This window comes from Mobula hypostoma, chromosome 20, assembly GCF_963921235.1.
Source record: "Mobula hypostoma chromosome 20, sMobHyp1.1, whole genome shotgun sequence".
Taxonomy (NCBI): Eukaryota; Metazoa; Chordata; class Chondrichthyes; order Myliobatiformes; family Myliobatidae; genus Mobula; species Mobula hypostoma.
In genome coordinates, this window is record NC_086116.1 from 3,763,441 (window position 1) to 3,777,175 (window position 13,735).

Consider the following 13,735-nt stretch of genomic DNA (forward strand, 5'->3'; position numbering starts at 1 on the left):
TCCTTTAAAATAACCACTCTTGATTAATATTATGTTATTTTTCTTTTTGAAATAAATCCCTTCTACCTCCTTCAGTGTAATCATTATCTGCCCGTTTCTATGTGGTTTACGCCTTTTCTCTAGCTCTGAGCTCTGTATCGTTTGCAGGGTTTTACATTATGCCATGCAGGTATATCCAAATTCAGGTTATTAAAGAAAAAGTGCGCTGGTTTTAATAGTCATCCGGCAGGGAAGTAAAATCGAGAAGTGGTGGCGTTGCGCCGGACGAGAAGGAAACGGGGCCGGGCAGCTGCTCACGACAGGCGCTTCCGGGCCCACCCGTGACGTAAGCCACAGGTGGGAGCGCGGCCGATGACGCCATTGATCCCGCGGTTGACGCGGCTGGCGCGCGCGCGCGGCTTCCCTGTGAAAGATGGCGGCGTTGTGAGAGGAAGGTGGGTCGGGTTCTGACGGGGATTGGGAATTGTGTGGCTCGGGGGCTTGCGGCTAAGGAACGGCGGGGAGCTGGGGTTGGTGGCGGTCGTGGTCGGAGACAAGCGTGAGGGAAGGCCGTCCCTTCTCCTCCACTTCCACCACCACCTTCTTCCGTGGGCCGTGGCACGCTGCTCGGGTCGTTGCCTCTTCTCCCACCCGTCGTGGGGCGATGAGAGGGATGGTGGGGAGGAGGCATGCAGTGATGGAGATGCTGGGCTTGGGGGTGTAGAGCTGGACCTACTTGCTCCGTGCGGGAATCCGGTCCAACCTTCCTCCCGCTGAAATCGGCTCCCGATTGTGTTTTGTGGTACTCCCGGCCCTACCAGCTCACTTTTTTCATCGCCCCCTTCAACACTTGTTTATTCTCTCCCGCCTCTCCTACTATTCCCACACCGACCCCTCCACCGGTTCCCTATTCTCTCTTTGCACCTCTCCTTCACGGACATATTCTCTTCACCTCTCTCCCATCCACCTGATCAATCCTTCCCCATCGCCCTTCCACCTGCTGAATGTCCGTCTCCCACCCACCACCTCTGCACTGCCCCCGCAATCTCCCGCACCCCTACACTGGCTCCCTCAATCTCTGGTTCATTTTCCTTACCCCACTGCACCAACTATTTCTCACCACCTGCCCCAAGGGATGAGTATGAGGACCATTTTGGACTATTGTAACGGCTGGATATACCTGCATGGCAAAATTTAAAAGGCTGCACACTAAGAGGTGCAACAGCACGCTACTTTAAGGCTGGGGTTTAATTCCTGCTGCTGTTGCTAAGAAGTTTATGCCCTGTTTGACCTGCTGCCGTCCAGCAAAAGGTTCAGGACACTAAAAGCCAGAATAAATAGACTGATGAACAGCTTCTTTCCCAGAGCTGTGGCCTCCATCACACCACTCCCACAGAACAATGACAAACTGTGAGCACACATAAGGACTCAAATACTTGCACTAATGGCACTTTGTGCCTTACTGTGATATTCTGGTGCTGCTGCAACTTATTTTCTGCTACTTATCTATTTAATACTGTATTTCTATTACTGTCTTATTTTTACCTACCGCTTTATTTAATTGCTTGAGAGGAAGCCAGACAGTTTCATTGTACGTAGTATAATGACAATAAAGATCATTCAATTTAATTTGACTGCGTAGGCTTCCTCTGGCTGATCTGGTTTCCACCCACGTACCAAAGACGTGGTTAAAGTTGGTGAGTTGTGAGCATGCTGTGTTGGTACCAGAAGCATTGTGATACTTCAGAGCTGCCCAGAACAAACTGAATTGATGCAAAGGATGCATGCTTTGATGTTCGTGTGACAAATAAAGCTAATTGTCTTTGCAAAAAGGATCAACTGGACGGATGAAATTTATGCTTTAAAGAATGTGACGTGATTTATTTAAAAACTACTAGTATAATATTAAATGGTACAATTTTAAAGTGGCTAAAGATGCACATAATAGAGGGCATCTGCACAGAAATCTGGGAAAATCCAAATGACAAAATATTACTTAAGATTCTTAGCTTTATTAAACTGTGCTAGATTCTGGGAACCTAGCTTTAGGGGTATATTAAATCTTCAAGAGTTCAGGGCCCACTCTAGACATACATTTGAAGCTGACTCCCCTGACTACTGGGGGAGTAGCCCGATCAGAGGTGCTGAGTTTGGACAGTATTGAAGTCACATTTGCTCTACTTTTTCAGTTGATTCCAGGGCACCTTTTAAAGTGTAGTAAAGTTCTGATCTTCCGCGGTACCAACCCTGTGACCAATATTGTGATGTTTTCAAGTGTTATTTGTGGAGTCTTGCCAAATGCAAATTGACCACTGTGCTTCTTTTCATTATAACTGATTTCACTTTGAAAATGCAATTGTTGAGCATAACATTTTCACATGTTATAGTCTTGAAGTTCGTTAAATAAGCATTTACTGTCCCACATATTCCCACCACACACACACAATATTGCTGCAGTCACAATTTTACTGCATGAAGCAACTTCTCGATAACGTGCTGATTGTTGGTCAGTGTCTGTCATTAAGACATTTTTATTTGTCATTTCTCATTGCATTGCATAATAGCAATGTGTAGCCAAGTTTCATCAAACCCAATATATAATTTTGCTGATGACACAACAATTGTAGGCCGTATCTCAGGTAATGATGAGTTTGAGTACAGAGAGGAAATTAAGAACCTGGTGGCATGGTACAAAGACAATAACCTATCCCTCAACGTCAGTAAGACAAAGGAATTGGTTGTTGACTTCAGAAGGAGTAGCGGACCGCACGACCCAATTTACATCGGTGGTGCGCAAGTGGAAGAGGTCAAAAGCTTTAAGTTCCTCGGGGTCAATATCACAAATGACCTGACTTGGTCCAACCAAGCAGAGTCCTCTGCCAAGAAGGCCCACCAGCACCTTTACTTCCTGAGAAAACTAAAGAAATTTGGCTTGTCCCCTAAAACCCTCACTAATTTTTATAGATGCACCGTAGAAAGCATTCTTCTAGGGTGCATCACAACCTGGTATGGAAGTTGTCCTGTCCAAGACCGAAAGAAGCTGCAGAAGATCGTGAACACGGCGCAGCACATCACACAAACCAATCTTCCATCCTTGGACTCACTTTACACCGCACGCTGTCGGAGCAGTGCTGCCAGGATAATCAAGGACACGACCCACCCAACCAACATACTTTTCGTCCCTCTTCCCTCCGGGAGAAGGCTCAGGAGCTTGAAGACTCGTACGGCCAGATTTGGGAACAGCTTCTTTCCAACTGTGATAAGACTGCTGAACGGATCCTGACCCGGATCTGGGCCGTATCCTCCAAATATCCAGAACTGCCTCTCGAGTTTTTTTGCACTACCTTACTTTCCATTTTTCTATTTTCTATGTATTATTTATAATTTAATTTTTTAATATTCACTAATTTTTATTATTATTAATATTTTAAATATTTAATATTTGTAATCCAGGGAGCGGAAGGTGTAGAATCAAATATTGCTGTGATGATTGTACGTTCTAGTATCAATTGTTTGGTGACAATTAAGTATAAAGTATACCACAGAATGTGTATTTCATTTCCAAACTTGAAAATATTTACTTTTTTCAATTGAAAGCAAGTAGATGCTCTTGCCATAGGGGGATATAATTGGACATGTAACTGACCCAGTCAAACCTTACTAGCTTTTGTGTTGTTTTGACCCACAAGCAATGATTTTTCTCAGTGCCTTATCTCAGTGTGATTTGCTTTTATCATATGACATTCCTTTTTACTTGTAACCTTTAAACTTTGTAGTGTTCTGGACAGTTTAACACAGCCTGTGAATTGTCATGATACTCTGTCAATCCCGAATGATCACTGAAGATCTTGAATTGGAAAAATATATATAGTTTTTTTTTCCCAGTTTTTGTCTTGTTTTGAGATAAATAAAAGCACCTCATTTTATTTTTGAGACTCAAGCCATCTGGTTATTTTTCTTAAACAATTGACCCACAGTTTTTTGTGACAGTCCTGAATAATGGGAAGTTCACATCTACAGATGTGCTGAGCTGTCTGCATCACTCTCTGCAGAGTCCTGCGATTGAGGGAAGTACAGTTCCTATACCAGACAGTGATGCAGCCAATTGTGTCCCCGTAGAAAGTTCTTAGGATTTGGGGGCCCATACCAAACTTCTTCAACCGTCTGAAGTGAAGCGTGTACTGTTGTGCTTTTCTCACCACACAGCCAGTATGTACAGACGATGTGAGATCCTCGGTGATGTGTATACTAAGGAACTTGAAGCTGTTCACCCTCTCAGCCCCAGATCCAATAGGGGTTAGCCTGTCCCCATTCCTCCTGGAGTCCACGACCAGCTCCTTTGTTTTTGCAACATTGAGGGAGAGGTTTTTTTGACACCACTGTGTCAGGGTGATGACTTCTCTGTAAGCTGCCTCGTTATTGTTTGAGATTAGGCTAATCAGTGTAGTATCATCAGCAAATTTAATTAGCAGATTGGAACTGTGGATGGCAACACAGTCATGGGTATACAGGGAGTAAAGGAGGGAGCCTTGAGGGGCAGAGGTAAAGGAGTCCACTCTTACTACCTGCTGGCGAGCTGACAGGAAGTCCAGGATCCAGCTGCACAAGGCAGGGTGAAGGCCGAGGTCTCCGAGCTTCTTGTTGGGCCTGGAGGGAATTGTGCCGAGCTGTAGTCCAAGAACAGCATTCTCACATATGTGTAAGGAAGTAGATTGCCAGACTGCCCAGCTGGGTTTGAAGTCCAGTGCTGATGCCATTACACTACGAGCTTACCCATATGTAATGTCTTTAAAATAGTTAGGCAGCCATGGGAATTCAGACTGGTTTAACATTTTGATGTTGAATCAAAAGGAATGAGTAGATCAGTGATCAAAGCTTTGTAAAGTTTAAGATTCTTTAATTGAAGAGCTGTGGAGATTTAGATAAGCGGTTTCGATGCTTGGGGCTGAGTGAGAAAAGGCATAGTTGTTAGCACACACAAAATGCTGGAGGAATATCAGGACAGTCCTGCTGAAGGGTCTCAGCCCGAAGCATACTCTTTTTTTTTTCCATAGATGCTGCCTGGCCTGCTGAGTTCCTCCAGCATTTTGTGTTTGTGTGTTGCTTGGATTTCCAGCATCTGCAGATTTTCTTTTACTCATAGTTGTTAACAGTTGAGCTCTTGTTTTTAATTGAGAGTGTAGGGAAGTGGGAAGACAAAATTGGGGAAGTGCAGAGTATTTGGCCTGGAGGAGATTAGGAAATCAGTATGAAACTATTTGATTCTGAGTCTATAAAAATCACTATTGTAGGTTACTAACACAGTAGATGAATGAATGTTACTTGGTGTGACAAGGACTGAGGTGGCAGCACTTTATGCTGTGGGTAACTGAAAGTGCACTGTGGGAGACCAAATGAGTACGTGAATGATATCTCTGGCTTCAGACTTATCATTCACCTTCTCATTTGGGACGTGAATAAGTCTGGCTTCAGACTGTTATCTTGCAAGCATTGTGAAGTTATTTGGATCTGGGTATTGCTTACCTTTGCACTAAAGTCACAAATGTATTCTGAAAATTACTTAATTTCATAGATTCCTGGTTTCAAGTTCATTCATTTTTTTTTGGTACACTTTGTGACCTGTTGATTCCCTTCTTTCTGCTCTGTCAGAAGGCGTACATTTTCATACTGCTGACATTTTTCCATGCAGTCTGAACTGACTGTCATTAGTTGGCTCGGAAAAAAGCAGTCAATAAAGTGGCCTGGTTCACTCCTATCATTCTTTTGAATCCATTATCCACAGACAGTCTTGTGGTGCCAGTCAAACCAATTTTATTTGTTGCTGCTGTGGAAACTCCATCATATAACAATTATCTACCATTTCACTAACCTTGAATAAAATCAGTATTATTATACTCTTTGTTTACTTATTCTAGGCAAAGGAATGTACCACAAATGTGTTTTGAATTTAATGTTAATTTTTAAGGATATCAAGGTAAACAAGGGAGCATAAGAAGGAGCCCACTATATCATTCAGTCAGCCATCATATCAAAAGTAGTCATTTCAATTAGTTCATCTCATCCAATGTTGGTAGTTTGTTAATATTAGGTCCACATAGACCTGAGTAAATAATCTCAGATGACACTTGGACATTCTGGTGAATGCTGGTGAGATTAATAAAATTCCTGTCCAGTAATTAAAGCAATTCTTTCCTTGCCTGGATTATCTCCATATAACTGGTAGGCTTTGACTGTGCTGAAAGAAGTGTTCCTCCCTTGTTAGTAAGTCATCTGAGAATTGCTCACACTGGGGTGCCAGTTTAAAGCTACTGCAGGAATTAATTACAGAAAATCCAATGCTTGCTTAATTGACAGTACAATGGTGTCATCATATTTGTTAATAAATTATAATACATGCAAACAATCTATTAGTATGGGATTTTTTTCCATCTATCTTGACAGCTTTGCTAAAATAGCAAACAAATGAACCCAATGTGACGACATCTCGAAATGGTAGGTGTGTTTTCTGTTTAATGCTGTTTCACCATACTGCACAGGTGGGCAGCATTAACTAACATTTTAAGCATAAAAGTATTACAGGATTGTTTTCTGTTCAAAGAGTTCAAAAGATTTTTCTGGAAAAAAAACATATTTTATCTCAGCATGAATGTGGGGAGTGCAGTCAAACATGTGACAGCGTATAGTCGATGTACACACGTAGTGCTACATATTATGGAATGTTACTTTGCTATTAGTGTGAAGTTCTACATGTTACAACTTTTTGAGATGGTCAAAATTGTAAGCAATTGGTTCTGTTGAGGAGAACACATTGAAAAGACTGAGCTCATCAGGCCACTTAATTTAGTGGATCTGGGTAGCATTGTATCTGATGCATTTATGGAAAAGGTGGAGTGGATCAGAGTATGGAGTGATTCCTTCAGAGTGCATAGAGGGAATTGAGATTAGATATGATATTATGCAGTAACTGGAATGCAGTTTGTTGGTCAGGAGGATGAGTGTAGTTATAGTAAAATACCTTTATCTGAAGGCTGTGAACAAAGTTGAAGTAAGTTGTTCTTTGTAAGAGCAAATCCATTCATGGACAGGGTATGATGATATGCTCAGGAAATCCCTGTGGTGCAGCATGGATGTAATAAAGGGATTTGACTATTAAATAAGGAAATTAGACACTTTTAAAATTGTAGTAAAAGTAAATTTATTATCAAAGCATGTACATGTCACCATATACTGTAGATTCCAATTGGGACATATGGGGACCAGTATGTTTTAGTCCAATAAAGTGGCTGTCCCGATTAGCCATAGTTTCATAGAAATAGTTAAAAAGGTATAAAAAGATAAACTACCATTTAACTAAGTAACAAATTATTTATTTAAATGAAATGGGGAACAAATTAGAACACTCCTAATACTACAGTACTATAAAATTGTGTTTTAGTTCCTAATAGTTAGGATTGCATCCTCTAAATCTTCACTTTCATTGTAACATTCAACATAATTGTCAACCCTCAAATCCTTCGTAGTTCCTAACTTGAAGTAGCAATATCATTTTGACTCCCAGCGTTTCTGGCATCTCCAAGCCCGAATGCTTGAAACCACGGTGAGCAAAACAGTTCTGAATTGTTGTACAGCTTGTTTCTTACCAACTACCAGTAACAAAAATCACGGCTTTTTGAAAACAAACACATGCTCTGAGCATAGTGTCATGCCTATCGGCCACACAAGTACACATGGCTAGTTAGAAACTGGCAAATCTCCCGCCCCAATTAGGCATTCTAGTGTCCCAAATGAATGAAGGGAATCCTGGCTATTTTCTCAATCAGTTTTTGTTCTTTAAGAGTTGGCCCAAATAAACAGCTGCCCTAATTAACCAGAATCCACTGTACTACCTTGAGATTCATTTTATTGCAGGCATTTACAGGAAAATAAAGGCATGAGTTGTGGAATCTGGTGGTTGAAGGTTAATAATTGTTCCTAAACCTTGTGTTGTGGGACATAAGGCTCCTGTACCTCAGGTCCGATTGTAGTAGTGAGAAGAGGGCATGAACAACAGAAAATCTGCAGGGTGCTGGAAATCTAAGCAACACATGCAAAGTGCTGGAGGAGCTCAGCTGGCCAGGCAGCATCTATGGAAAAAAGTACAGTTGACATTTTGGGCCAAGGCTCTTCAGCATCTGCAGATTTTCTCTTGTTTGTGAGAAGAAGACATGGCCTGGATAGTGAGACACCTTACTAATGGATGCTGCTTTCTTGTGGCTGTACTCCTTGTAAATACACGATTGTGTAGGGAGGAGAAGGTGGCGACAGGACACAGTGTGTGCGGCCATTCCGAATGATATCACGTGTAACTAGGGGCTGTGCACAATCCGGATTTGATGGAGACAGCCGTGAGAAGTGCAGAGGAACATCTGGAGTAACTTCTGAAATGCCTGCTTTGTTACCACTGCTACTGTGCGATCGAGAATCTCCGGAGACGAAGGCCCCAAATCCTCGGCTTTGCTTATCGCCTGTTGCCGGGGCCGGGGTCAAAGCGCTCAGCAGAGATGGTGCTCGGTACTCGGTGTCGAATAGGTGGTCGGAGGCTCGGAGTTTTTCGGACAGACTCGGAGTCGGACTGTGGTCGGATGCTTCTGGGATGTTGCATCGGCAAGTTGGCAGCGCTGGAGGTTTACTGTCTGCGTGAGATGATGGGACTTTTGAGAGACTTTGAGACTTTTACTGTGCCATGGTCTGTTCTTATCAAATTACGGTATTGCTTTGCATCGTTGTAACTATATGTTATAATTATGTGTTTTTTGTTTGTTTTTAAGTCAGTTTGCCATGTGTTTTTCATGATATCATTCTGGAAAAACATTTTATCATTTCCTAATGCATGCATTACTAAATAACTATAAAAGGGGACTGCGTGTCCTCATAATCACAATAATAATAATGTGGGGAGGGGTTTGTCTCTGTTGGACTGGGCTGTATCCACCACTTTCAGTAGACTTTTCCATTCTTGGACATTGGTGTTTCCGTACCTCACCATGATACGACCAGTTATGATACTCTCCACTGTGCATCTATAGAAATTTGTCAGTTTTAGGTGATATGCTGAATCTACGCAAACTTTTAAAAGTAGATGCGCTGCCGTGCTTTCTTGGTGATGTGCTTGTGTGCTGGTCTCAGGACAGATTCTCTGAAATTTTAAAGCCAAGGAATTTAAATTTACTGACTCCCTCCACCTCCATTCCCCTAATGAGAGCTAGCTCTTGAACCTCTGGTTTCCTCTTCCTGTAGTGGCTGCTCAGTTGTACTGATGTTGAGTGAGAGCTTGTTGTTATGGCACCAATGAACCAATGTCCAGTCTCCCTCCTGTATGTCGATTCATCATCACCTTTAAAACAGTGGTGTCATCAGCAAACTTAAATATCGAACTGCAGCTTTGCTTAGCCAGACCAAGCTAAAAGCTAGAGGAGTAGGACAGACGTTACAGATGTCAGTGTGAATCAATTGGACTACACAGCAAAATAGATAAAGGACAGCAGTTCCATGGAGCAGGAAAAAGAATCGAGTGTATCAGTACCCTCCGGGAAATGGTTGGCTGGCATCTAGTTCTGGTCTACCAGATGGTAACAGAATTGGCTTTCTGCTTCTGCACAAAAGTTTTATTTCCTCAATAACAACAACTCCATCCTTGGTACCAGTTTAATGGCAGCTCACGATGAAACTGAAGGCTACAAGTTCAAAGAAATATATTTTAGAGGAAGTAAGCCAGGTAAAATTGTTCAGACAACTGTCTACATAGCAGTAAAAATATTTGAAAAGGTTGAGTCCAAAAGGAGATAATTGTGGAATGTGGTTTCTAAAGGTGGAACATATTCCAGTGCTTAGAAATCCAAACTTTAAAATAGTCCCATGAAACACTGCTAATTCACAAATGTCACTGGCATTGGACAGAGCTGGAGAAGAGAAGATGGTGGCAGAATGGTACATTACCAAATTAAAAGAAAGAGATGATGAGCCTCTTTATTTTGTTGCATCTCTGAATTGAAGTTCTTTTGAAAGGGTGACAGTTCTTTTTCTCCAAATGCTACTTGATATTTCCTCTGATTTGAAAAGCAGTAGATTTCATTAGCAAAATGTTCAGATGATGATGAAAAAATGAACTAAGTTGCCAGAGTTGTAGGTTTCCTACCACATTTCCCAAATTTGTGGCATCTTGAAGTTGATTGCTTAGTTTACCAGTTTGGTAGTTGTGCTTTCCATTATTTGTTGCATTCCTGTGTATAGCTATTGATGCATTATAGAAAATCGTGATCATTTACTTTATACTAAGGAAAATCTAGTAAATTTAACATTGTTTTCTGTGTCCATATTTCTTGCTCTTAGGCGTTGGTTTCCTGATCTGATGTAAGTTTTGGAAAGTAGTAGATAAAAGATCTTGGGATATGGACATTATAATCATGTATAATTTATCCAGGGAATTCTTCAGTTTGTGTTTGGAAAGTTGATGGAAAAATGTTTAATAAAAGCAAGCTTATTTGTATTCCTTTATCACTTTTTAACTTCCAAAGTGATTAAGCTTAATTTCCAGTATAGTATTATAAAGTGTTTCTGTAAACACATTTAAAATTTTAGAGAATAAAATTAACTTTGAGTAGCAAAATAATAATTGGTTGCAATCTGTATTTTTATGCACTTTGACCCTTTTCATGCTTTTCTGGTGATCAAAATGACCACAAGATGATCAAAAATGTGTAGAACTTTTGACATTATTTCAGTTGGCCATGTTTAGTTGAATGAGGAAACTTGTGGATATGTGCCTAGTCGTTAAGCAGTGTCATTCTGGCCTTGCAGCTTTGCATGTATCTGAATTTGGTAAATGTTTATCTTTATCTGAAATATGGTCTTTCCTCTTGCCTGGAATTATAAATATTAATATCCCACATTGAACTGCACATTATGTTACATATTCTGCTTATCTGAAAGTTAATTTATGTTTTGTGATTGTTACTCACGCTCAGCTTTTTGTGTATCTTTTGCAGTTTATCATGTTGGATGTTTATCGTCGAACTTCCAGAATGGTGTTGCCTGTAATTGATGGATAAGTGCAAGCACGTAGGGCGGCTACGGCTTGCCCAGGATCATTCAATTTTAAATCCTCAAAAATGGCACTGTGTGGAATGCAATACCACAGAATCGATGTGGGCATGTCTCAGCTGTTCAAATGTTGCTTGTGGACGATACAATGAAGAACATGCACTCAAACATTTTCAGGAAAGTAAACACCCCGTGGCCTTGGAAGTAAATGAACTGTATGTGTTTTGTTATATATGTGATGACTATGTGTTAAATGATAATGCCACAGGTGATCTAAAATTATTGAGGAGCACATTAAGTGCAATTAAGAGCCAAAATTATGACCGTACAACTAGAAGTGGTAGGACTTTGCGGTCAATGGCAGGTGGCGATGACTCTTACCTTTCTCGGGGATGTACACAAGCACAGCTGCGAAATGAAGATAGGATGTTCACAGCACTTTGGCATCGGCGTAGATCGCTTTTGTCTAAAATTTTCCAGTCTTGGTTTGCGCTGACACCCACAGGCAAACTGAGACTTGTAGAAGAGCGACTAAAGGAGGAGGCTGAAATTAAAAGAGCAGATGCCAGAAAAAGACGACAAGAGCTGAAACGACGGCTGTGTGAAAAGTTTTCAAATTTGCCACCATGTAAGAGTTCACGTATAAAAGAACCCCCTCGTTCCAATGGCCAGTCAACTGAATATGCATCTGCAAAATCTCCAGCAGTAACAGCTGGCCTTTCTTCAGGTACAGTTAGATTTAAAAAAATTGGTGATTCTCCCATTAAACGGAGGCCAACCGTCACACCAGGTGTGACAGGACTGAGGAATTTGGGTAATACTTGCTATATGAACTCCATTCTACAGGTGCTTAGTCATCTGCAAGTGTTCTGTGAATGTTTCTTGGATCTTGATTTAAGTCATTCCCAAGACTTGCTGGCTGGTACAGCAAATGGGAAAACCAGGTCTTCTAGCAAGCAATATTTTGGTGACGTAAGTTCAAGTTCATCTCTGGATATGGAAAAGAGTCTGAGGCGACCCAGTTTTTCTGAAGGCTTAAGTGGGGGAGCATCTCAGAGCCAAAGTAGAGAGCTCATTCAACGAAAAGAGCCTAACTCAAAGCATATTTCTCTCTGCCATGAGCTCCATACACTTTTTCTAGTCATGTGGTCTGGCAAATGGGCATTGGTATCTCCCTTTTCTATGCTGCACTGTGTCTGGCGACTTATTCCAACATTCCGTGGATATGCCCAGCAGGATGCTCAGGAGTTCCTCTGCGAGCTGTTGGATAAGGTTCAGCAGGAGTTGGAAGCTTCAAGAACAGTGTATACACCAACGATTCCTATATCACAGCGAAAACTAATCAAAAGAGTTCTGAATGTGATTAACACCATTTTCCATGGACAGCTACTCAGTCAGGTATTGATCATGTTAAGCTAAACTTTGTGTTGCTTTCTGAATATTTATTGGTAATATAGTGGTCCATTACCAAATAGATCAAAGCTTTAATCTAAATTCTCTTTCCATTTCGGTTTCAGATTGAAGATATTTTAATTTGCTATATTTTTTTTAGAGAGACATGGTATTAACGTAATAAAGAGCTTAAGATCTTATGTATTTATCTTGTAATATTTGTGATTCATTGCATAATTACATTAGGAAGTTGAAACAACTCTAACTAAAACATGAAGTCCTGAGTAGCTAAGTGAGCTTAGCCACTTATTGCCCAGAGCTAATTAGAGCCTAGAAAACGTAGATTAATCCACTGTTATTGCTGAGTTGGGCAAGATTGGAATGAGCTTTGTTGAAAACATCAGCCAGAGTTAGGCTCTGTATCATTGTCTACTGACTGTGTGTTCTCGTCCCACTTACCTTTGCTCCCATCAGCAAAGGGCAGCATTTAGGTGAAGTCTGAGGCTATACAATGCAGCATGATCAAATAACCTAGGAAGCTTTCTATTAAAGTTCAAGGATTATCTAAGGTGTGGCTGAAGTACTTGAGCATTAAGTATGAACACTTATACAAGTCTTGGTATTTCAATTTTCTAAGTATGGAAAGTATTCTATAAGTAAAGATTATTGTTGTTAATAATCTCTGCATTTGCCCTGTCCCTTCAGGGGGACAGACCCACCAGAAGGGATAACATGATAGTATATCAGCAGTAGACAGTAGTCCTGTGACTCTAGTATAGGGAAGTGCATGGACATGCACTTTGGTAGAAGGAATAAAGGCAGAGACTATTTTCTAAATGGGGAACAAATTCAGAAATCAGAAGTGCGGAGGGACTTGGAGTCGTCGTGCAGGATTCCCTAAAGGTTGCTTTGCAGGTTGAGTCTGGGTAGAGGAGGCAAATGCAATGTTAACACTCATTTCAAGAGCACTAGAATATAAAAAGATGAATCTCATTGAAACCCTTCGAATTTTGAAAGGCTATGATAGAGTGGATGTGGAGAGTATGTTTCTTATATTGGAGTTTAGGACCAGAGGACATAGAATAGGATATCCCTTTAGAACAGAGTTGAGGAAGAATTTCTTTAGCTAGAGGGTGCTGAATGTAAGTCATTCATTTCCACAGACAGCTCTGTAGGCCATGTCACTGGGTATTTTTAAAGTGGAGGTTGATAGGTTTATATCAAAGGCAGGAGAATGGGATTGAGAGCAATTAATAAACCAGCCATGATGGAATGGCGGAACATC

The 13,735-nt window shown here is 41.0% G+C and overlaps 1 protein-coding gene across 2 annotated transcripts in view; it reads left to right on the forward strand.

Moving 5' to 3' along the window:
* Positions 1–405: 405 nt before the first annotated feature.
* usp44 (ubiquitin specific peptidase 44) overlaps positions 406–13,735 on the forward strand; it is a 64,809-nt gene continuing 51,479 nt past the window's right edge. For both annotated transcript variants that reach the window (XR_010021075.1, XM_063072255.1), the window contains exons 1-2: positions 406–434; positions 11,004–12,456. Coding sequence is in view for 1 of the 2 variants with exons in the window: in XM_063072255.1 (XP_062928325.1) it covers positions 11,059–12,456 (1,398 nt within the window). In the remaining variant the exon portion in view is untranslated. The remainder of the gene's footprint in view (positions 435–11,003; positions 12,457–13,735) is intronic.